We start from the raw sequence: 23,057 nt of genomic DNA, 5'->3' as shown, positions 1-23,057 counted from the left end.
TGGGAGCTTTCTAGGAAAGTTCCCACGATCTAGGAACAACCAGCAGAGGGCGCCTCACCGCAAATGAAGGTAAATATAGGTCATTGACCTACTTTACCTTCATTCTCCGGGGTTTTGCAGCAAGGAGCTGCGCTGCATTAGCAGAACTCCTTGCTGCAAAATATTTTAACCCCTTCAGATAGATTTACATCGTTGGACTTTACAGATCTTCGGAAGGTATGGATATTGTTGTTTTTTTTTTTTGTTTTTTTTTGGTACAGATCGAGGGTCTTCAGTGATTGGATTGAGCGTAGAATAAATTATTACAACAACCTTTGTTTTTATTTAATTAAAATAATTTTTAATAATGTGTCTGTGTTTTTTTTAACCCTTTACTAGTATTGGATTAATAATGGATAGGTGTCATAATTGACGCCTCTCCATTATTAATTTGGCTTAATGTCACCTTACAATAGCAAGGTGGCATTAACCCTTCATTACCCCATATCCCACCGCTACACGGGAATGGGAAGAGAGTGGCCAAGTGCCAGAATAGGCGCATCTTCCAGATGTGCCTTTTCTGGGGTGGCTGGGGGCAAGTGTTTTTAGCCGGGGGGGGGGGGGGCCAATAACCATGGACCCTCTCCAGGCTATTAATAGCTGCCCTCAGTCACTGGCTTTACTACTCTGGCGGAGAAAATTGTGCGGGAGCCCACGCCAATTTTTTCCGCCATTTAACCCTTTAATTTAATAGCTAGAACGGCCAACTTTTGCATATACACAATACTAACATTAGTAGTGTGGAATATGCAAAAAAAAAAATGGGGATATGAGATGGTTTACTGTATGTAAACCATGTCTCATATCATGTCGGGTTTAGGAAGGAGAAAGCAAAAGTCGGTAATTGAATTACCGCCTTTCTGCTATATCGCGCTGGATGAAATAATATATATACACTAGATTGTGGCCCGATTCTAACGCATCGGGAATTCTAGAATATGCATGTCCCCGTAGTATATGGACAATGATGATTCCAGAATTCGCGGCAGATTGTGCCCGTCGCTGATTGGTCGAGGCAACCTTTATGACATCGTCGCTGTGCCCGTCGCTGATTGGTCGAGGCAACCATTATGACATCTACGTCGATACTGTGCCCCGTAGCTGAATCAGAAACGCGGGATTTCTATGTCCTTTATGACATCATCGTCGCTGTACCCATCGCTGATTGGTCGAGGCAAATTTTATGACATCATCGTCGCCATGACAACCATTATGACATCTACGTCGATACTGTGCCCGTCGCTGATTGGTCGAGGCCGCCAGGCCTCGACCAATCAGAGACGCGGGATTTCCAGGACAGACAGACAGAAAGAGACAGACAGACAGAGACAGACAGACAGACGGAAAAACCCTTAGACAACCCTTAGATTGTGGCCCGATTCTAACGCATCGGGTATTCTAGAATATGTATGTCCCCGTAGTATATGGACAATGATGATTCCAGAATTTGCGGCAGACTGTGCCCGTCGCCGATTGGTCAAGGCAACCTTTATGACATCATCGTCGCCATGGCAACCATTATGACATCTACGTCGATACTGTGCCCATCGCTGATTGGTCGAGGCGAATTCGCGGCAGACTGTGCCCGTCGCTGATTGGCCGAGGCAGCCTTTATGACATCATCGTCGCCATGCTGTGCCCGTCGCTGATTGGTCGAGGCAACCTTTATGACATCATCGTCGCCATGCTGTGCCCGTCGCTGATTGGTCGAGGCAACCTTTATGACATCATCGTCGCCATGGCAACCATTATGACATCTGCGTCGATACTGTGCCCGTCGCTGAATCAGAAACGCGGGATTTCTACATCCTTTATGACATCATCGTCGCTGTGCCCGTCACTGATTGGTCGAGGCCTGGCGGCCTCGACCAATCAGAGACGTGGGATTTCCAGGACAGACAGACAGACAGAAAGACAGAGACAGACAGACAGAGACAGACAGACGGAAAAACCCTTAGGCAATTATATATATATACTAGATTGTGGCCCGATTCTAACGCATCGGGTATTCTAGAATATGCATGTCCCCGTAGTATATGGACAATGATGATTCCAGAATTCGCGGCAGACTGTGCCCGTCGCTGATTAGTCGAGGCAATGTTTATGACATCATTGTCGCCATGGCAACCATTATGACATCATCGTCGCTGTGCCCGTTGCTGATTGGTCGAGGCCTGGCGGCCTCGACCAATCAGAGACGCGGGATTTCCAGGACAGACAGACAGACGGAAAAACCCTTAGACAATTATATATATAGATACTAGACTGTGGCCCGATTCTAACGCATCGGGTATTCTAGAATATGCATGTCCCCGTAGTATATGGACAATGATGATTATTATTAATATTATTATTATTATTATTATTAAGATTCCAGAATTCGCAGCAGACTTTTACCGTCGCTGATTGGTCGAGGCAACCTTTATGACATCATTGTCGCCATGGCAACCATTATGACATCATCGTCGCTGTGCCCGTCACTGATTGGTTGAGGCCTGGCGGCCTCGACCAATCAGAGCCGTGAGATTTCCAGGACAGACAGACAGACGGAAAAACCCTTAGACAATTATATATATAGACTAGATTGTGGCCCGATTCTAACGCATCGGGTATTCTAGAATATGCATGTCCCTGTAGTATATGGACAATGATGATTCCAGAATTCGCGGCACACTGTGCCCGTCGCTGATTGGTCGAGGCAACCTTTATGACATCATCATCGCCATGGCAACCATTATGACATCTACGTCGATACTGTGCCCGTTGCTGAATCAGAAACGTGAGATGTCTACGTCCTTTATGACATCATCGTCGCTGTGCCCGTGGCCTCGACCAATCAGAGACGCAGGATTTCTACGTCGATGCTGTGCCGGTCTCTGATTGTGGCCCGAATCTAACGCATCGGGTATTCTAGAATATGCATGTCCCCGTAGTATATGGACAATGATGATTCCAGAATTCGCGGCACACAGTGCCCGTCGCTGATTGGTCGAGGCAACCTTTATGACATCATCATCGCCATGGCAACCATTATGACATCTACGTCGACACTGTGCCCGTTGCTGAATCAGAAACGTGAGATGTCTACGTCCTTTATGACATCATCGTCGCTGTGCCCGTGGCCTCGACCAATCAGAGACGCGGGATTTCTACGTCGATGCTGTGCCGGTCTCTGATTGTGGCCCGATTCTAACGCATCGGGTATTCTAGAATATGCATGTCCCTGTAATATATGGACAATGATGATTCCAGAATTCGCGGCAGACTGTGCCCGTCGCTGATTGGTCGAGGCAACCTTTATGACATCATCGTCGCCATGGCAACCATTATGACATCATCGTCGCTGTGCCCGTTGCTGATTGGTCGAGGCCTGGCGGCCTCGACCAATCAGACGCGGGATTTCTACGTCCTTTATGACATCATCGTCGCTGTGCCTGGCGGCCTCGACCAATCAGAGACGTGGGATTTCTACGTCGATGCTGTGCCAGTCTCTGATTGGTCGAGGCCTGGCGGCTTCGACCAATCAGAGAGCCGGGATTTCCAGGACAGACAGACAGACAGACAGACGGAAAAACCCTTAGACAATTATATATATAGATAGATATATATATTTATATTCTATGTGTACACATTTATTCTACCTATTCTACTGTAAGCTGTCAGTGTGATTTTACTGTACACCGCACTGAATTGCCGGCTTTTCTCTCTAACAGCGCTGCGTATTCCTCGCAAGTCACACTGCTGGTCCGTGTGTAATCCATATTTTTGGGGCTTCCATAGACTTTCATTGACGTTTTATTTGCGCAATACGGTGACAAACGCAGCATGCTGCGATTTTCTACGGCCGTAGAAAGCCGTATAATACTGATCAGTAAAATACGGCAGATAGGAGCAGGGGCATAGAGAATAATTGTGCCGTATGTTATGCGAGTTTTACGGACGTAGTTTCTGCGCTCTTACGTCCGTAAAACTCGCTAGTGTGAGGCCGGCCTAAAACTGACCTTCCTTTGAGCTAGTTGAGAATCTGGAGCATTACATTTGTTGGTTCCATTAAACTCCCAAAATGGCCAGAAAAATATGGATTTTTGTATTACTCAGCGTAAAATCCTTTTCTCCGAGATGCTCATTGAGGGACAGGACTGTGGGTGTATGCTTCTGCCGCCAGGAGGCTGACACTAGGTAAAACATAAAAAAAGTTAGCTCCTCCTCCACCGTATACACCCTGACACTGGCAGCAGGAGAATCCAGTTTGGTGCAAAAAAGCAGTAGGAGAACAAAAAATACATCAGCTATAACACAGGTGCAATATGTCTAGAAACAAACCCACTGAATAATAAGGAAAGAGCCATCTGGCTAACAGGGTGGGTGCTGTGTCCCCCAATGAGTGTCTCGGAGAAAAGGATTGTACGGTGAGTAACACAAAAATCCATATTTCTCCTTCATCTCATTGGGGGACGCAGGACTGTGGGACATCCTAAAGCAGTTCCTGGGTGGGAAACTGACTACGGCAGGGGTGTCAAACTGCATTCCTCGAGGGCCGCAAACCATGCGTGTTTTCAAGATTTACTTAGCTTTGCACAAGGTGCTGTAATCATTATGTGTGTAGGTGATTAAATTATCACCTGTGCAGTACAAGGAAATCCTGAAAACATGACCTGTTTGCAGCCTTTGAGGAATGCAGTTTGACACCCCTGGTGCGCTACGGCTGCCAGCAGAATCCTTCTACCCAGACTTGCATCCGCCAAAGCCGAGTGATCGGAAAATGACAGATGTGACGTCGAAATGACAAGTGTTAGGGGGGAATGAGAGGAGTGAGGGAGAAAATGAGAGATGTGAGGGGGAAAATGAGAGGCGCGATGGGAAAATAAGAGAAGTGAGGTGCTATAACTAACCACAGATATTTACTATGCCCAGGCAACGCCGGGCTCTTCAGCTAGTCTACTATATAATTGTCTAAGGGTCACTTCCGTCTGTCTTTCTGTCTGTCACGGATATTCATTGGTCGCGGCCTCTGTCTGTCATGGAATCCAAGTCGCTGATTGGTCTCGCCAGCTGCCTGTCATGGCTGCCACGACCAATCAGCGACGGCCACAGTCCGGCAGAAAAATGGCCGCTTCTTCCTCCCCGCAGTCAGTGCCCGCTCCGTACTCCCTCCAGTCAGTCAGCGCTCACACAGGATTAATGGCAGCGTTGACCGCGGTGTAACACACTCAGTTAACGCTGCTATTAACCCTGTGTGACCAACTTTTTACTATTCATGCTGCCTATACAGCATGAATAGTGAAAAGATCTAATGTTAAAAATAATAAGAAAAATAAAAAATAGTTACATACTCACCCTCCGTTGGCCCCCAGATCGAAGCGGCCGGTTACCGATGCCTCTCGCGACGCTCCGGTGACCACTCCATGCATTGCGGTCTCGCGAGATGATGACGTGCGGTCTCGCGAGACCGCTACGTTATCATCTCGCGAGACCGCAATGCACTCTTCAGACTGGTGCGCGTAAGGAGCATCGGTAACCGGCCGCTTCGAACAGGGGGCCAACGGAGGGTGAGTATGTAACTATTTTTTATTTTAATTCTTTTTTTTTAACAGGGATATGGTGCATACTACGTGGCTGGGCAATATACTATGTGGCAGGGCAATATACTACGTGGCTGGGCAATATACTACGTGGCTGGGCAATATACTACGTGGCTGGACAATATACTACGTGGCTGGACAATATACTACGTGGGCTGTGCAATATACTACGTGGACATGCATATTCTAGAATACACGATGCGTTAGAATCGGGTATTAGAATGTGTGTGTGTACGTGTGTATGTGTGTGTGTGTGTATATATATATATATATATATATATATATATATATATATATATATATATATTTATTTATTGAGATAACCAACTCCAAGACGCCCTCCAAGGCAACTCCTTCTGGGAACTATGGAACCACATTGGCACCAAAGACAAGAAAAACAACACACATATCCAAAATGGCAACCTCTGGCTCCAATACTTCACAGACCTCTTTAAAGACATTCCAAAGGAAGAACTAAGCCGAGAACAGGAAAACATAATGGCGAAACTAAAAGCAATGGAGGAAAAAAATCAAAAACTTTCAAAACCAGGTGGATACACCTATAACACTACAGGAAGTAGCCAAGAGACTCTCCTCCATAAGATGTAGAAAAGCCGGTGGCCTGGATGGAATCCTACCAGAAATGCTGAAGTACAGCCCACCAGAAATACAGGCTGCAATGGTTAAACTCTTCAATATTGTGCTGAGTGCCGGCTACTTCCCTCGTACCTGGAACCAAGGCCTCATCACACCCATCCACAAGAGTGGGGACAGGTATGACCCAGCCAACTACAGAGGCATATGTGTCAGCAGCAACCTGGGAAAACTGTTCAACAGTATCCTGAACAAGAGGATCCTCACCTTCCTCACCGAGCACAACGTCCTCAGCAAGAGCCAAGCAGGGTTCATGCCGAACCACCGCACCACTGACCACATCTATACTCTGCACAGCCTCATTCAGAGACACGTCTACAATGCAAAGAATGGGAAGATATACGCCTGCTTTGTGGACTTTAAAAAGGTCTTTAATTCAGTGTGGCACCCGGGCTTATTCCTGAAACTGCTGGAGAGCGGAATAGGAGAAAAGACCTACGATGTCATCAAAAGCTCCTATACCGAGAACCGCTGCAGCGTGAGTGTGAACGGCAGAAGAACGGCTTATTTCCAGCAGAGCTGCGGAGTCAGACAAGGCTGCAGCCTAAGTCCAACGCTCTTCAACATTTACATCAACGAGCTGGCTACTGCCCTGGAATCCTCAGCACCCGGTCTCACCCTCCACGACGCTCAGGTGAAATTCCTGCTGTATGCAGATGACCTGCTGCTGCTGTCACCAACTGAGAAAGGCCTCCAGGACAACCTGAAAATCCTAGCGAAATTCAGCTCCACCTGGGCTCTACCGGTCAACCTAAAGAAAACCAACACCATGGTGTTCCAGAGGAGAAAGAGAAGATCAGACCAGCACCCATCATTTGTCCTCAACAACTGCGACCTCACAGGAATGGACAAATATACCTACCTGGGCCTAGAGATTCACCGGTCAGGGAGCTTCAAACAAGCCATAGCGACCCTGAAAGACAAGGCTTGCAAAACCTTCTATGCCATCCAAAGGAAACTCTACAATCTGAAGCCACCAGTGAGGGTCTGGCTAAAAATCTTTGACTCCATCATCACCCCAATCCTCATGTATGGCAGCGAAGTCTGGGGTCCTCACACCTACCCAGACTGGTCAAGGTGGGATTCCAGTCAAACAGAAATATTCCACTTGGAATTCTGCAAGCACCTTCTCCAGGTCCATCGGAGCACCGCCAACAGTGCTTGTCGGGCTGAGCTGGGCAGACTTCCTCTACACCTAACAGTTCTAAAGAGGGCGCTGTCATTCCGGGCTCACCTGCATAGGAGCAATCCAAGCTCCCATCACCTTAAGGAGGAGGTGTGATAGTGTGTGGGTGCTTTGCTGGTGACACTGTTGGGGATTTATTCAAAATTGAAGGCATACTGAACCAACATTGCTACCACAGCATCTTGCAGCGGCATGCTATTCCATCCGATTTGCGTTTAGTTGGACCATCATTTATTTTTCAACAGGACAATGACCCCAAACACACCTCCAGGCTGTGTAAGGGCAATTTGACCAAGAAGGAGAGTTATGGGTTGCTACGCCAGATGACCTGGCCTCCACAGTCACAAGACCTGAACCCAATCGAGATGGTTTGGGGGTGAGCTGGACCGCAGAGTGAAGGCAAAAGGGCCAACAAGTGCTAAGCATCTCTGGGAACTCCTTCAAGATTGTTGAAAGACCATTCCCAGTGACTACCTCTTGAAGTTCATCAAGAGAATGTCAAAATTGTGCAAAGCAGTCATCAAAGCAAAAGGTGGCTACTTTGAAGAACCTACAATATAAGGCTAGGTTCACACTGCGTTAGTGGGTGTCCGCTGACGGAATCCGTTACATAGCGGCACTAACGCTATGTAACGGATCTGTTAGCGCACCCATTAACCGCAATTATGTAGCGCATCGCTAACATGTCATTATCGGCATGCATTATTGATGTGCCATTTTTTTGTGACGGACCCTCGAACGCTGTCTGCAGCGTTTCTGGGTCCGTCACCGCTAGCGCAGATAGAGCATCCGCGCTAGCGCGATCGCATAACGCGATCCTTTTTCGGCAATTGCGTTAGCGCAGTCCGTTAGCATATGCGCTGAACGGACTGCACTAACGCAATGTGAACCTAGCTTTAGACATATTTTCAGTTGTTTCACACTTTTGTGTTAAGTATACAATTCCACATGTGTTAATTCAGTTTTGATGCCTTCAGTGTGAATGTACAATTTTCATAGTCCTGAAAATACTAAAAAAATCTTTAAATGAGAAGGTGTGTCCACACTTTTGGTCTGTACTGTGTATTATAGTGTAGGACCCATCAGAAGGAGATCACCTTGCCGTGGTAGATGGGCACACATGAATTGGCCAATTTATGCGCTAAGAATCTTCATTTTATCTATAACTAAGTTTTATGGGAAAAAAATGTTGAAAAATTTTTTATGAAAAATATTTTTGAGAAGTATAATTCATATTGAATATTTGTCTGTGTTTTCACATGGCCTAGATTCATGTACTGCTGTGTGTGTGTATATATATATATATATATATATATATATATATATATATATATATATATATATATATATATATATATCCTGGGCCCCTGACAACCAATGTGCGAAAATTTCACACGGGCCAACTTATAATATGGGTAGTCTTCATTTTTGCAGCTGGCATTCTCACTACACAAAGTGAGAAGCTATTATTTCTGCATCCTTGTCTGTTCTGATTAAAGACATTTCCAGCACTATCCTCACAGGGCTAAATGATCTCTGTTGGGAATGTGTCACTGCCTCAAATTTCCCACAGCTATTAATGGAAAAATGCAAACACATACCTGTATATGATACATATGTTCTATCTGAGACAACAGCAACCTCTCTAAGGATATGTGTCCACCTTCAGGATGGCCGGCGGTTTAGTCGGAGCGGCAAACCCGCTCCGCACTAATCTCCGCCCCCTTCTGGGACGCGATGATGCCGGATGTGTTCATAGCACACATCCAGGATCATCGCACCCCACACATAGGGCCCTGTGTTATACCTTGCGGCGACGCTGCGTCACCGCAAGGTATACGGACATGCTGCGATCTTAAAAGACGCGCCGCATGTCTGGAGTCGCAGGGCCGCCGCGTGCGTGTTACCACGCATAGTGGAGACGGGATTTCATTCAATCCCCTCCACTGTGCTGTAACATCTGTACGTTGCGTGTTTGACGCTGCATCTCTATGTAGCGTCAAACACGCAGCGTTTACTGCACGTGGAAACATACCCTAAAGAAAATCAAGAAATCACCCAGTTCATTGACCAACAATCGTTCTCATGTCCTGCTCCCAATAATCCTGAAGGTCTGGAGCCAAGTGAAGAGTAAGACATGACCTTCCAAATATACATTCCCTTAAACAGACCTCACATATTCACGACTGGAATCAATAGATATATTTTAGGAGGGCTATGCTGTCCCTCTCCTTCGCAGTGGAAAGACTCTGCTGCAGCAGGGCAGCTCCGAAGCAACTATCCTACGCCCAAGCAAGTACCATGTAAGTGTCAAATAATTAGGATAAAGGTACCGTCACACTTAGCAACTTTGCAACGAGAACGACAACGATCCCTGACGTTGCAGCGTCCTGGATGGCGATCTCGTTATGTTTGACACGCAGCAGCGATCTGGATCCTGCTGTGCCATCGCTGGTCAGAGCTAGAAGTCCAGAACTTTATTTTGTCGTCAGGTCGGCGTGTATCGTCATGTTTGACATCAAAAGCAATGATGCCAGCAACGTTTTACATGGAGCCAACAACCAGCGAGAACGATAATTGAGTCGCCGTTACGTCACTGGATCGCTCCTGCATCGTTCTGGAGTTGCTTTGTTTGACGTCTCTACAGCGACCTAAACAGCGACGCTCCAGCGATCGGCTCGTTGTCTATATCGCTGCAGCGCCGCCGAGTGTGACGGTACCTTAAGGTACCGTCACACATAACGATATCGTTAACGATATCGTTGCTTTTGGTGACGTTGCAACGATATCGTTAAGGAAATCGCTATGTGTGACAGCGACCAACAATCAGGCCCCTGCTGTGCCATCGTTGGTCGCTGAACAAAGTCCAGAACTTTATTTCGTCGCTGGATCTCCCGTGGACATCGCTGGATCGGCGTGTGTGACACCGATCCAGCGATGTCTTCACTGGTAACCAGGGTAAACATCGGGTAACTAAGTGCAGGGCCGCGCTTAGTAACCCGATGTTTACCCTGGTTACCATCCTAAAAGTAAAAAAAACAAACAGTACATACTTACCTAACGCTGTCTGTCCTCCAGCGCTGTGCTCTGCACTCCTCCTGTACTGGCTGTGAGCGTCGGTCAGCCGGAAAGCAGAGCGGTGACGTCACCGCTCTGCTTTCCGGCCGCTGTGCTCACAGCCAGTACAGGAGGAGTGCAGAGCACAGCGCCGGGGACAGACAGCGGAAGGTAAGTATGTACTGTTTGTTTTTTTTACTTTTAGGATGGTAACCAGGGTAAACATCGGGTTACTAAGCGCGGCCCTGCGCTTAGTTACCCGATGTTTACCCTGGTTACCGGCATCGTTGGTCGCTGGAGAGCGGTCTGTGTGACAGCTCTCCAGCGAGCAAAAAGCGACGCTGCAGCGATCCGGATCGTTGTCGGTATCGCTGCAGCGTCGCTTAATGTGAAGGGGCCTTTAAGGCTACTTTCACACATCAGTTTTTTGCTGTCAGGCAGGATCTTTTTTTTTTTTTATTTCCGGGGTTGGAGAGATGGACGGGGAGAGAGAAAAGGAAAGAAAAAAAAAAGAGAAAGAGAAAGAAAGAAAGAGAGAAAGAAAGAAAGAAAGAAAGAGAGAAAGAAAGAAAGAATGAAAGAGAGAAAGAAAGAAAGAGAAAGAGAGAAAGAAAGAAAGAAAGAAAGAGAGAAAGAAAGAAAGAGAGAAAGAAAGAAAGAAAGAGAGAAAGAAAGAAAGAAAGAGAGAAAGAAAGAAAGAAAGAAAGAAAGAAAGAGAGAAAGAAAGAAAGAAAGAAAGAGAGAAAGAAAGAAAGAAAGAAAGAAAGAAAGAGAGAAAGAGAGAAAGAAAGAAAGAAAGAAAGAAAGAGAGAAAGAAAGAGAAAGAAAGAGAGAAAGAAAGAAAGAAAGAAAGAGAAAGAAAGGGAAAGAAAGAGAAAGAAAGAGAAAGAAAGAGAAAGAAAGAGAAAGAAAGAGAAAGAAAGAAAGAAAGAAAGAGAAAGAAAGAGAGAGAAAGAGAGAGAAAGAAAGAAAAAGAAAGAAAGAAAATGAAAGAGAAAGAAAGAGAGAAAGAAAGAGAGAAAGAGAGAAAGAAAGAGAGAAAGAAAGAGAGAAAGAAAGAGAGAAAGAAAGAAAGAAAGAAAGAAAGAAAGAGAAAAAAGAAAAAGAAAGAAAGAAAGAAAAAGAAAGAGAGAGAAAGAAAGAGAGAAAGAAAGAGAAAGAAAGAAAGAAAGAGAAAGAAAGAAAGAAAGAGAAAGAAAGAAAGAAAGAAAGAAAGAAAGAAAGAAAGAAAGAAAGAAAGAAAGACACTAAAACGGAAAATGTGCATGATTTGTATGGAGACTGCATGAAAAACCAGATTCGGAGGCCGCATTCATCATTCACATCTCAGTTTCATCCGTTTATCACTGGGTGTTTTTTCGCCAGACAGAAAAACGTTCTGCCGGAAACAGCTTTTTGGACGGATCCGGCAAAAAACGGATGAAACATGTGGCAATCCGGTGCTAATACAACTCTATGAGAAGAAACGGATCTGGCGGAAAAAAAAAAAGGATCCGTTTTTTTTCAAAACTTGCCGGATTGTGCCTGACGGCAAAAACCTGATGTGTGAAAGTAGCCTTAGTGAATGCTATGTGAAGTCTAAAGGTAGTTTAGAATGCAGTAGGGTTTATAATGAAATATACGCCCCAATTCATTACCAGTGGGATGTTGTATGACAGTCTTGATGAAGATGCGCTGGAGTCAATGTGACAAACCCATTAATAGGCGTGCAGCAGCTGTTAGGGTAAGTTCACACAGGACGTTTTTGCTGCTTTTTTTCTGCTAATTTTCAGCTGCTTTTTACAGTACCAGCAAAGCCTATGAGATTTCAGAAATCTCATGCACACACATTGTTTTTTGTTTGATCAGTATTTTGTGCTTTGCTGTGTTTTTTTGACATAGAGTTGTCACTTCTTTTAGCGTTTTTGCTGCGTTTTTTCACCCACTGACTTGAATGGGTGTTGAAAAAAACGCAGCAAAAACGCAGGTATCATTATTTGCTGTGTTTTTGCTGCTGAAAATCCAAGGACATTAGCCTGGACAAAGAGAAAAAACGCACCAAATACACACCTAAACCTGCATTTTTGACGTAGCTTCTTTCCTGCCAAGATGATCAGGTTTTGCTGTAGAAAAAAAAAAGCAGCAAAAACGCCCTGTTACCCTTACAGCGCTTGTCTCTGTTGCTGTGCACCGCTGTAACAAATGTATTTTAGCCAGTGACTAGAATACACTTCTGTCGTTATTTACGTCAATTTTGTGACAAATTATGATGTATCAGTCTGGCATAACTAAGCTCTGCACACTTTTCTGATGTAAAAAATTGTTCTACCAAAAGTCTGGTGAAAACTGATTTAATAATTGAGGTCAATTCGTTTAATGCAACCAAATGTTTAAGCCAAAAGAAAATTATTCAGCATGTGCTGCTCAGTTTATTATGATAGGCTTTCAGCCATACATGGACCTTTATGTAGTGCTAATAAGCCTGGTTCTATCATTTGTTATACTTTGCTGCCATCTACTGGCCGTTTGCTATATCACTGTAATATTTTGTGTTATGTATTTCCCACAACACCTTTCTGTCTTTAGCTCCTCCTATCTTTTTCCTTCTCTTCCTGTTTTTGTACTCCGTGCCATCTTGGATCCCACATGTGCTGCAGAGCTGGAGAAAGGATTCTCTTGTTACCTCTAACCTGAAGCTTCTATTATCTCTATCTGGTGATTCTGTAACAGCTCTAACCTACAGTCCTCACTCTCACCAAGGTACTGTAAATAAACCTGTTGAATGTATCACTGCATCATCCTTCCGGATCACCACGCGCGGCTGATAGAGACTGGTGGCACAGTTAGTTAGTAACGCTACCTGTCATTGTTTATATAGCGATTTGTGATCACATCCCTCAGACACATCTCATCCACGTATATCGGTGGCAGAATAGTAACAAGAGACCTAAGTCAACAGTGTCTGTGTGCATATGCATTGTCTGCTAGCAAGTCTTTACTGTCCGCCATCTTATCTAAAACATGTCCACAAAGGGCACCATGGACCCATCTGCAAGTGAAGCACATCAGGTTCCCGACACCGTAGATGCTGCAGGAGCAGAGCCCACACTTACTGCAGAGCAGGACGTACGACCCAAACGTGTAACCAAGCCGACACAAAAGGCCAGAGAGAACTTTGAGACTACTAGAGACGAGTTCCATGATAACCTAGAACATTTATGGGGCAGAGTTGATCACTATTTAGCAGCTCTTCCACGCTATCACAGTGACGCTGCAGGTTTAACCGCCACATTGAAGAGTTTATCTGCCGCCTATGATCGCTACCAGAGACTGTCTGCAAAGTTCATCACATTCCTGAGTAACTGTGACATGGAAGATGCCCCAGCAGAAGGAACTGAAAGGGAAACTCTTCTCCAAGAAAAGACCTCATTAGTACGAGATGCCCAGGATAAAGCAGAACTCCGCATCGCTCACCTCCAAGAGGTTAGGTCACATCGCACAACATCGACCAAAATCACAGCTCGGTCTTCCAGATCATCTCAATCCAGGAAATCAACATTGTCTGACAAGCTACTGGAGATCCGTGCAGCTGCAGAGGAAGCTAGAGTAAAAAGCTCCTTTGCTAAGAAGGAGGCTGAAGTCGAAGTAGAAGCCCAAATGGAAGCTCAAAGAAATGAGATGGAGGCTCAAAGAAACAAAATGGAAGCTCAAAGGAAATTAAAAATACTCCAAGCAGAAAAGGAAGAAGCAACAGCCCTTGCTAAACTGAAGGTCCTTGAACAAGCATTGGGACAAGAAGACAACTCGGACTGTCTTATTCCAGAAGAAATGGAGGACTCAGCTGATCGCACCTCTGACTACGTGCTAAGACATCTAACATCTGCACCAGCACCACCTCCAGTTTCTAACACGGATGCGCCCGCAAGTCAAGAAAGGTCGCCACCTACTGCGGACAAGGTAACTTCCAGCACTAACTTACAATTTAGGCCACAGCCAGCAGAACCTATAGAGACTAAACCGCAGTTTAACCCTTATGCCCCACCTTTTCGTCCTGATTTGTCGCAGTCATATAAGCCAGAGAACTTACATTCCCTACGGATACCACAAGTTCATCCTGCAACAATGACCGAGAGATCGGACATGTCTGACTTCGCCAGATACATGATTCGCCGGGAGTTAATAAACATTAGTCTCTCAAAGTTTGATGATCGTGCTGAGAATTATAGAGCCTGGAAATCCACCTTTCAAGCAGTGATCCAAGACCTTAATCTCACCGGCAAGGAACAACTGGATTTGCTTGTTAACTGGTTAGGCCATGAATCAGCAGAGCGCATAAAGACAATAAGGGCAGTTCATGTGGACTATTCAGATGCAGGTCTTATTGCAGCCTGGGAGAGACTGGAACAAACCTACGGCAGCTCAGAAGCTATAGAATGTGCCTTTTTTTAAAAGACTGCAAACCTTCCCAAAGACAACTAACAAGGACAATAGAAAACTTCAAGATCTGAGCGACCTGCTAAAGGAAGTAGAATTGGCAAAATTAGACCCACGTCTCTCAGGACTGAGCTACCTAGATACTGCTCATGGCGTTAATCCAATAGTGTCCAAGTTGCCACACGGCATGCAGGATAAATGGGCAGACCATGGCTCATGGTATAAAAGGCAGCATGATGTGTCCTTTCCCCCCTTTTCATATTTTTCCAGGTTCATCAGTGACCAAGCTCGGAAGAAGAATGATCCCAGCTTCGACTTCACTGAGCCTACTCTACCAGCATCATCATCTACAAGGTATGATAACATTGCCAAACGTAGAGATTCAAGGAACACAGTATCTGTGAGAAAGACTGACGTTCCACTTACTACACCTGCCTTCACTAAGACAAATAATGTTGCTCCTAAAGTCATGGACAGTAACCGTATGTGCCCTATCCACAAAAGGCCTCACCCACTTAAAGAATGCCGTGGATTCAGAGCAAGGAATTTGCAGAAGCGTAAAGATACCCTCAAGGAGCTTGGGATATGTTATAAGTGTTGCACCTCCTCAGACCACCTCGCTAAGGAGTGTAAGGCCGCCATTAAGTGCACTGAATGCAGCAGTGATAAACACGTCACAGCCATGCATCCCACGCCAGCTCCATACAACTCACAACCTTCTGCAGCATCTAACCCTGCTCAAAAGCATGGCGGGGAGCCACAGGTCCCTGACCCAACTGCAACCGCTGTTTCCTCCTCATGTACTGAGGTATGTGGAGAAGGGACTGATCCTAAATGCTGTGCCAAGGTATGTCTGATTAAGGTCTATCCAGAAGGACAACCCGACAAGGCCTCCAAAATGTATGCCATAATAGATGAGCAAAGTAACCGATCTCTAGCAAGGCCCAAATTCTTTGAGATCTTCAACATAAAGGGACAAATGACTCCATACACCCTCAACACCTGCTCTGGTCGTATTGAGACTTCTGGCAGGAGAGCCTCTGGGTACATAGTCTCTTCAATCAAGGGAAACGTGCATATACCTTTGCCAACCCTAATTGAATGTGACCAGATACCTGATAACAGGGAGGAGATTCCCACTCCGGAAGCCGCACTTTATCATCGCCACTTGAGGCACCTGACTAATGAAATTCCTCCTCTGGACATGAATGCTGATATTCTAATCCTACTCGGAAGGGACATTCTGAAGGTCCACAAGGTACGCCAACAATGCAACGGCCCAGATGATGCTCCATACGCCCAAAGACTCGACCTAGGCTGGGTAATCGTGGGCGATGTATGTCTGGATAGGAGTCACAAGGCATCCGAAGTCAACGCCTGTAAAACGTATGTGCTCCAAAATGGTCGTGCAACTCACTTTAAGCCATGCCTTCATCACTACGAAGTGAAAGAGAGGTTCTCTGATTCCATCCAGGAGCCTGACATCATTCCCACTCCCTACGGTGATGACTTAGGGAGAACAGTGTTTCACACAACAAAAGATGACAACAAAGTTGCCTTATCCATAGAAGACAAGGAGTTTCTTAAAATCATGGACAGTGGATTCTTCAAAAATGAATCTGACCGCTGGGTTGCTCCCTTACCCTTCAAGGCTTCAAGGACCAGGCTTCCTAACAACAGAGAACAGGCCTTATCTAGATTCATCTCACTGCAGAGAACATTAAGGAACAAGCCTGAAATGAATGAACATTTCATAGCTTTTATGGACAAGATATTTTGCAATGATCACGCAGAGCCAGCTCCACCATTGCAAGCTGATGAAGAATGCTGGTATCTACCTTCCTTTGGAGTGTATCATCCAAGAAAGCCGAAACAAATCAGGGTGGTGTTTGATTCAAGCGCCAAACATGACGGCGTATCTCTGAATGACGTTCTCCTCACTGGTCCGAACCTGACTAATAACCTGGTGGGAGTGCTCATGAGATTCAGAAAGGAACCGGTCGCCATTACTGCCGACATCGAACAAATGTTCCATTGTTTCATCGTGCAACAAGATCACAGAAATTATCTCCGTTTTCTATGGCACCGAGACAACGACACCAACAAGGAAATGATCGAATACCGCATGAAGGTGCACGTTTTCGGAAACAGTCCTTCTCCTGCAGTCGCCACCTACGGCCTACGTAGGACCGCCTCCGATGGTGCAGCAGAGTTCGGGAAGGATGCTCCACAGTTCGTTGAAAAGGACTTCTACGTGGACGATGGTCTTAAATCCCTGCCCACGGCAGAAGAAGCCACAGATCTGCTCAAACGGACACAAGGTATGCTTTCTAAAGCTCATTTAAGATTGCATAAAATTGCCTCCAATAGTGCTGTTGTCATGAAGGCCTTTCACCCTAATGATCATGCCGCAGAATTTAGGGACTTGAACCTAGGCTCAGACAATCCACCAGTACAGAGAAGTCTAGGCCTGAGGTGGAACTTGCTAAATGACTCCTTCAGCTTTCAGGTTAGTGGTGCAGAAAAACCATTTACTAAGCGTGGGGTTCTGTCAGTGGTGAACAGTCTATATGATCCACTTGGGTTTGTCGCACCCCTGACTATACAAGGCAAGCTCCTGCTGAGACAACTCTCAGAGTACATTAAGGACTGGGATATACCACTCCCTGCAGACAAACAACTAAAGTGGAAGTCATGGAGAGAATCTCTTTGCGCCTTGGATAAGATCCACATACCACGTTGTTACACTCCAGCATCCCTAACTACAAGTCAAAGGAAGGAGATTCATGTATTCGCTGATGCCTCCACTGAAGCTATTGCCGCTGTCGCTTACTTGAAGGTTGTAGACTAACAATGAAGCCCATGTTGGATTTCTGTTTGGAAAGGCTAAACTGGCTCCTAAACCCGAGCACACCATACCCAGACTCGAGCTCTGTGGGGCTGTACTAGCCATAGAGATTGCAGACTTCATACAGAGCGAACTAGCTATTCACGTGGATGACACAAGATTCTACACAGACAGTAAGGTAGTTCTGGGCTACATATACAACCAGACGAAACGCTTCTACGTCTATGTCAGTAACCGAGTGGAAAGGATCAGGAAATCCTCCAAACCCCAGCAATGGCAGCACGTCCCATCCCATCTTAACCCTGCGGACCTTGCTACTAGACCAGTGTCTATTGGTGCCTTCGCAAGCTCTTCTTGGTTGACAGGACCGGAGTTCCTTCACGAACAGTGCAAAGAGACTGCCGTTGAAGACAGCTTCAGCCTTGAGGATCCAGATGTCGACCCAGAGATCCGTCCTGATGTCAGCACCTTCATCACCAAACTCAAGGAGGAGGTTGGCTTGGACTGTCAGCGTTTTGATCGCTTCTCAAGATGGACGAGGCTGGTTCGTGCCATTGCAAGGTTAGTACACATTGTACAATGCTATCGCAATAAGGACAGTATCACTGATTGTCACGGTTGGCATATCTGCCATAAGCCTCTCTATGCAGAAGACATTGCTCTGAGTGAACTCATTGTGATACGCAATGTGCAGCAGAATGTTTTTCACAAGGAACTGGAATCTATGCTGATGGACTCAAATCTTTCAAGACTCACTCATGAGACCTTGACCACTTTCTTAGCAGAAGTCTCTGCTATAGTAAACTCAAGACCACTTGTACCCATATCTACGGATCCAGAATCTCCTACAATTCTCACTCCGGCAACTCTCCTCACCCAGAAACTTGGAACTGTTCCTAACCCGCCTGAAGACTGTGTCCGGTAACAAATATCAGAGACGGTGGAAATATGTGCAACATCTGGCTAATTGTTTCTGGAATAGATGGAAGAAGGAGTACCTGACACTTCTCCAAAAACGAAGAAAATGGCAACACGTAAAGCCAAATTTACAAGTAGGAAATATTATCCTCATGAAAGACCAGAAGGAGGAAAGAAGCACATGGCCTATGGGACTTATCTCTAAAACCTTTCCAAGTGACGATGGCAAGGTACGCAAGGTAGAAGTGACAGTTACTAAGCAAGGTGACCCCAAAACTTTCATTAGGCCTATATCAGAGATTATTTTACTCATACCGGTTGAGGATTGATTATCCATCCAATCAGTAGGAAATCTTTCAAGGAACTTCAACCTTTGGATTACAAATGGGTTGGAGACAGTTTGGCCTAGCGCGGCTTCTCCAATCCGAAGATGGGTTATCCTTTGGATTACTTCAAGAAATCGTTCTAGACTTGTTATTCAATATGTTATTGTTGCATTGCATGCGTTGTTTTTATCTTACAGGTTGAGGTATCCCTCCATGCACTTCTGGTGAACACTCCCAATTCGAGACTTATGGTATAGTGAAATCCAAGGATTTCAGACGGGGAGTGTGCTGCTCAGTTTATTATTATAGACTTTCAGCCATACATGGACCTTTATGTAGTGCTAATAAGCCTGGTTCTATCATTTGTTATACTTTGCTGCCATCTACTGGCCGTTTGCTATATCACTGTAATATTTTGTGTTATGTATTTCCCACAACACCTTTCTGTCTTTAGCTCCTCCTATCTTTTTCCTTCTCTTCCTGTTTTTGTACTCCGTGCCATCTTGGATCCCACATGTGCTGCAGAGCTGGAGAAAGGATTCTCTTGTTACCTCTAACCTGAAGCTTCTATTATCTCTATCTGGTGATTCTGTAACAGCTCTAACCTACAGTCCTCACTCTCACCAAGGTACTGTAAATAAACCTGTTGAATGTATCACTGCATCATCCTTCCGGATCACCACGCGCGGCTGAGAGAGACTGGTGGCACAGTTAGTGAGTAACGCTACCTGTCATTGTTTATATAGCGATTTGTGATCACATCCCTCAGACATATCTCATCCACGTATATCGGTGGCAGAATACAGCACATTACCAGTACTTTTTTTCCCCCCACCTTTTGTGCATTTTTTTCAGAATTCAGCATGTGCTGCTCTCCTCCCTGCCAATGATCTGAGACGGGCACATGCCCATGGGATCTTCATACTGACTAAGTTCGGCTGGTTTTACACATCCAAAACTCACTGAGTGCGAAGCGCGTTGTCCAGACCAGATGCAACTCTGACCGCTGCTCAGCGGCCCCAAAGGCTTATGTGAGACTGGCAAGTATGGGTCTGAAAACCAGCACTCGCTCCAGAGATAGCAGTCCATACACTAATGTTTAACGCGTGTCCAATGACAGACCTGTAGCATGCGGCAAAAAAGGGGGTCAAAAACAACAAAGTGTCTTACTAGGAGAGACTTCTGGTTTTAGTAGCATAGTGTCAAGTGTCGGTTTGCACGACAACCTCATTTATCAGCTTCCCAGCCTTTGGATAATGTTAATCAAAAGGTTTGGACAAGCCCAGCAAAGAGGATCCTAATAATACACTTACTATTTAAATGCTCTTTGTAGATATTGGAATCAAAGTAAAAAAAAACTCAAAAAATCCCCACTTTTCCCATTTAAAAAGCATGCACATTCAGCCAGGACAGTGGGATTGATAAGACTATGATATCTATAGCAATTCCTGCTGCAGGGAGGAGAAATACTACTGCCACTATTCTGACCACTGCAATATACCGCTGGCATGATGCAACTGGACCGTACAATCGTGCTCAGCCACTTCTACACAAGTCAAACATCCGTAATAAGGATGATTGCATGTTACCACACCGACACCTTGTGTAATTACAAAGGTCACCGGCTAACCATGACTCAGGCGCCCTTACAGTGATGCCCAGAGAATACCCACCCCATAGGCGAGTACAATCCAACTGAGCGAGGGCGGACAAAATAAACCCAAGCAGGTTCTGCTACCTCCAAGGTGGGGCGTTGTCCTGACATCAGGAAAGTGATGTGAACCACCCTTCAGTCATGGTGTCAACTGACACAGGAACCCACTCACCTGTACAATCACCCAAATCCACAATGGAGGGCGAAACCCAGACTCCGGATTCAGCATGGAAATACATCTGGATTATATTATCCAGCCAGATGCAAACATCTGTCCCTGTGACGCTTCTCCTGGGACTTGTTGTCCTTTAGGACGATATACGCAAATAGCTTAGATTTAAGCTTAATAACAAATATGCTGGCTCCAGATTTGGGGATTTTGCTGTAAATTGTGACAACTGGAGCCCATCTCCAGGCACTGACCCCCTATGGTGGGAAATGTATGGACACATCTGCACACAGCACAATGGTAGCACCCCTCCATCACACCCAGAATGACAGACCCTCATGGTAAAGCAGACCCGCTGCCACCCACACAGGCAGGGTGCCACTTACCCAGCTTCATCAGGCAGGCCAGCAGGATCCACAAGGCGATCTCAAACGGAGCCCTGATGTAGTCATAGTCCAAGTCCAGCACCGGGAACAGTTTGCGCTTGTGATGCTTTGTAGTATTGTCGGTGGCCCCGTGTGGCCCCTCGGTGACCCCATGGGGCTCATACTCGTAGTGGCTGAGATCTGGAGAGCTGGCTTGTGTGGGGAGATCGGGCACCAGGACCAGGAAGAGGAGCACATACACTGCCCACCTGCATCCGGGTATGAGCCGCATATCTACAGTCTGCTGGGCACAGGGCAGCCTCATATGCCAGCCGGGTACAAGCCTGGACACCTAAAGGGCACCGAGCAGTGCTTCATCCCAGGACGCTCCCCTCTGTGGCGGCAGCAGCAGGGTGTTACATGCCAGCCATGTCACCACACACCTGCACCAGGCAGGCAGCTATCTCTATGTGCCTGTGAGAGATGCATGTGTGCACGGCAGATAAGCGGCGCTCTGCTCCCAGGGTGCGTGCCCTCTACCCGCAGCCGGCAACTCTCCTCTCCGGCGCCTACTCCACTCAGCCCGGGAACAGTGGGCGCTTCCACTGCGAGCATAGGGTGGAGACCAGCGCTTGAGCGACCTCTGCTGGACCGGAGGTCGATGACATGACGTAGAGCGCTGCACTGGGAAAGGTGAGGGGGATTACCTCTGTATCTGCCCACAACACCAACTCGAGAGTGTGGTGAAACTGTAACAATTTGTGGGGGCTCCATAACTAAATTATGACAGGTCTGTTACGACTTTCACACTAGCGTCGTTCGACGCACGTCACAATGCGTCGTTTTGGAGAAAAAACGCATCCTGCAAAGTTGCCCGCAGGATGCGTTTTTTTCTCCATAGACTTTCATTAGCGACGGATTGCCACACGTCACGTCCATCGTGCGACGGATGCGTCATGTTTTTGCAGTCCGTCGGGACAAGAAAACGTTCCATGCAACGTTTTTTTGTCCGTCGGTTCCGCTTTCTCCGACCGCGCATGCGTGGCCGGAACTCCGCCCCCTCCTCCCCGGACCTGACACTAGGGCAGCGGATGCGTTGAAAAACTGCATCCGCTGCCCCCATTGTGATTTTATTTCACAGTATGCGTCGGTACGTCGGCCCGACGCACTGCGACGGGCCCATACCGACGCTAGTGTGAAAGTAGCCTTATAGAAAGCGTCATCCTTTTATATTTTGGACGCTACAAACAGTAAGGTTCTGTGCACACGTTGCAGTTTTGTGAAACACCAAGAACTCAATGTGGAAATGCAGCCAAAAGGGTTTCAGGCGATTTTCTCCTCAAAAACTGCCTGAAAAGTGTCCAGAGAAGGCTGCACAACCAAAACATACACATTTCTAGGTAACAGCAACTTGCCGGTCATTTAGTTTGGCATCTTGTTCCAGTAACAAGAGGTGAGCAGGCCATTCTCCAGGCATTTCCCGCTCTGAAGTCGCGCCGTACAATAAGGCCGGCTTCACACTTGCGAGTTTTACGGACGTAAGAGCGCAGAAACTACATCCGTAAAACTCGCAAAACATACGGCACAATTATTCTCTATGCCCCTGCTCCTATCTGCCGTATTAAACTGATCAGTATTATACGGCTTTCTACGGCCGTAGAAAATCGCAGCATGCTGCGTTTGTCACCGTATTGCGCAAATAAAACGTCAATGAAAGTCTATGGAAGCCCCAAAAATACGGATCACACACGGACCAGCAGTGTGACTTGCGAGGAATACGCAGCGGTGTTAGCGAGAAAAGCCGGCAATTCAGCGCGGTGTACAGTAAAATCACACTGACAGCTTA

General features: G+C 46.2%; 1 protein-coding gene across 1 annotated transcript in view; it reads right to left on the bottom strand.

Moving 5' to 3' along the window:
* SLC9A1 (solute carrier family 9 member A1) overlaps nt 1-21,838 on the bottom strand; it is a 113,102-nt gene extending 91,264 nt beyond the window's left edge. Inside the window, exon 1 of the mRNA XM_069756736.1 lies at nt 21,233-21,838. Within this exon, the coding sequence (XP_069612837.1) occupies nt 21,233-21,536 (304 nt within the window). The 5' untranslated portion in view covers nt 21,537-21,838. The remainder of the gene's footprint in view (nt 1-21,232) is intronic.
* Nucleotides 21,839-23,057: the final 1,219 nt, after the last annotated feature.

Source organism: Ranitomeya imitator, chromosome 3 (genome assembly GCF_032444005.1).
Source record: "Ranitomeya imitator isolate aRanImi1 chromosome 3, aRanImi1.pri, whole genome shotgun sequence".
NCBI classification, from domain to species: domain Eukaryota; kingdom Metazoa; phylum Chordata; class Amphibia; order Anura; family Dendrobatidae; genus Ranitomeya; species Ranitomeya imitator.
Note: the sequence above shows the minus strand (reverse complement) of the source record. Positions and strands in the feature narration are given on the sequence as shown.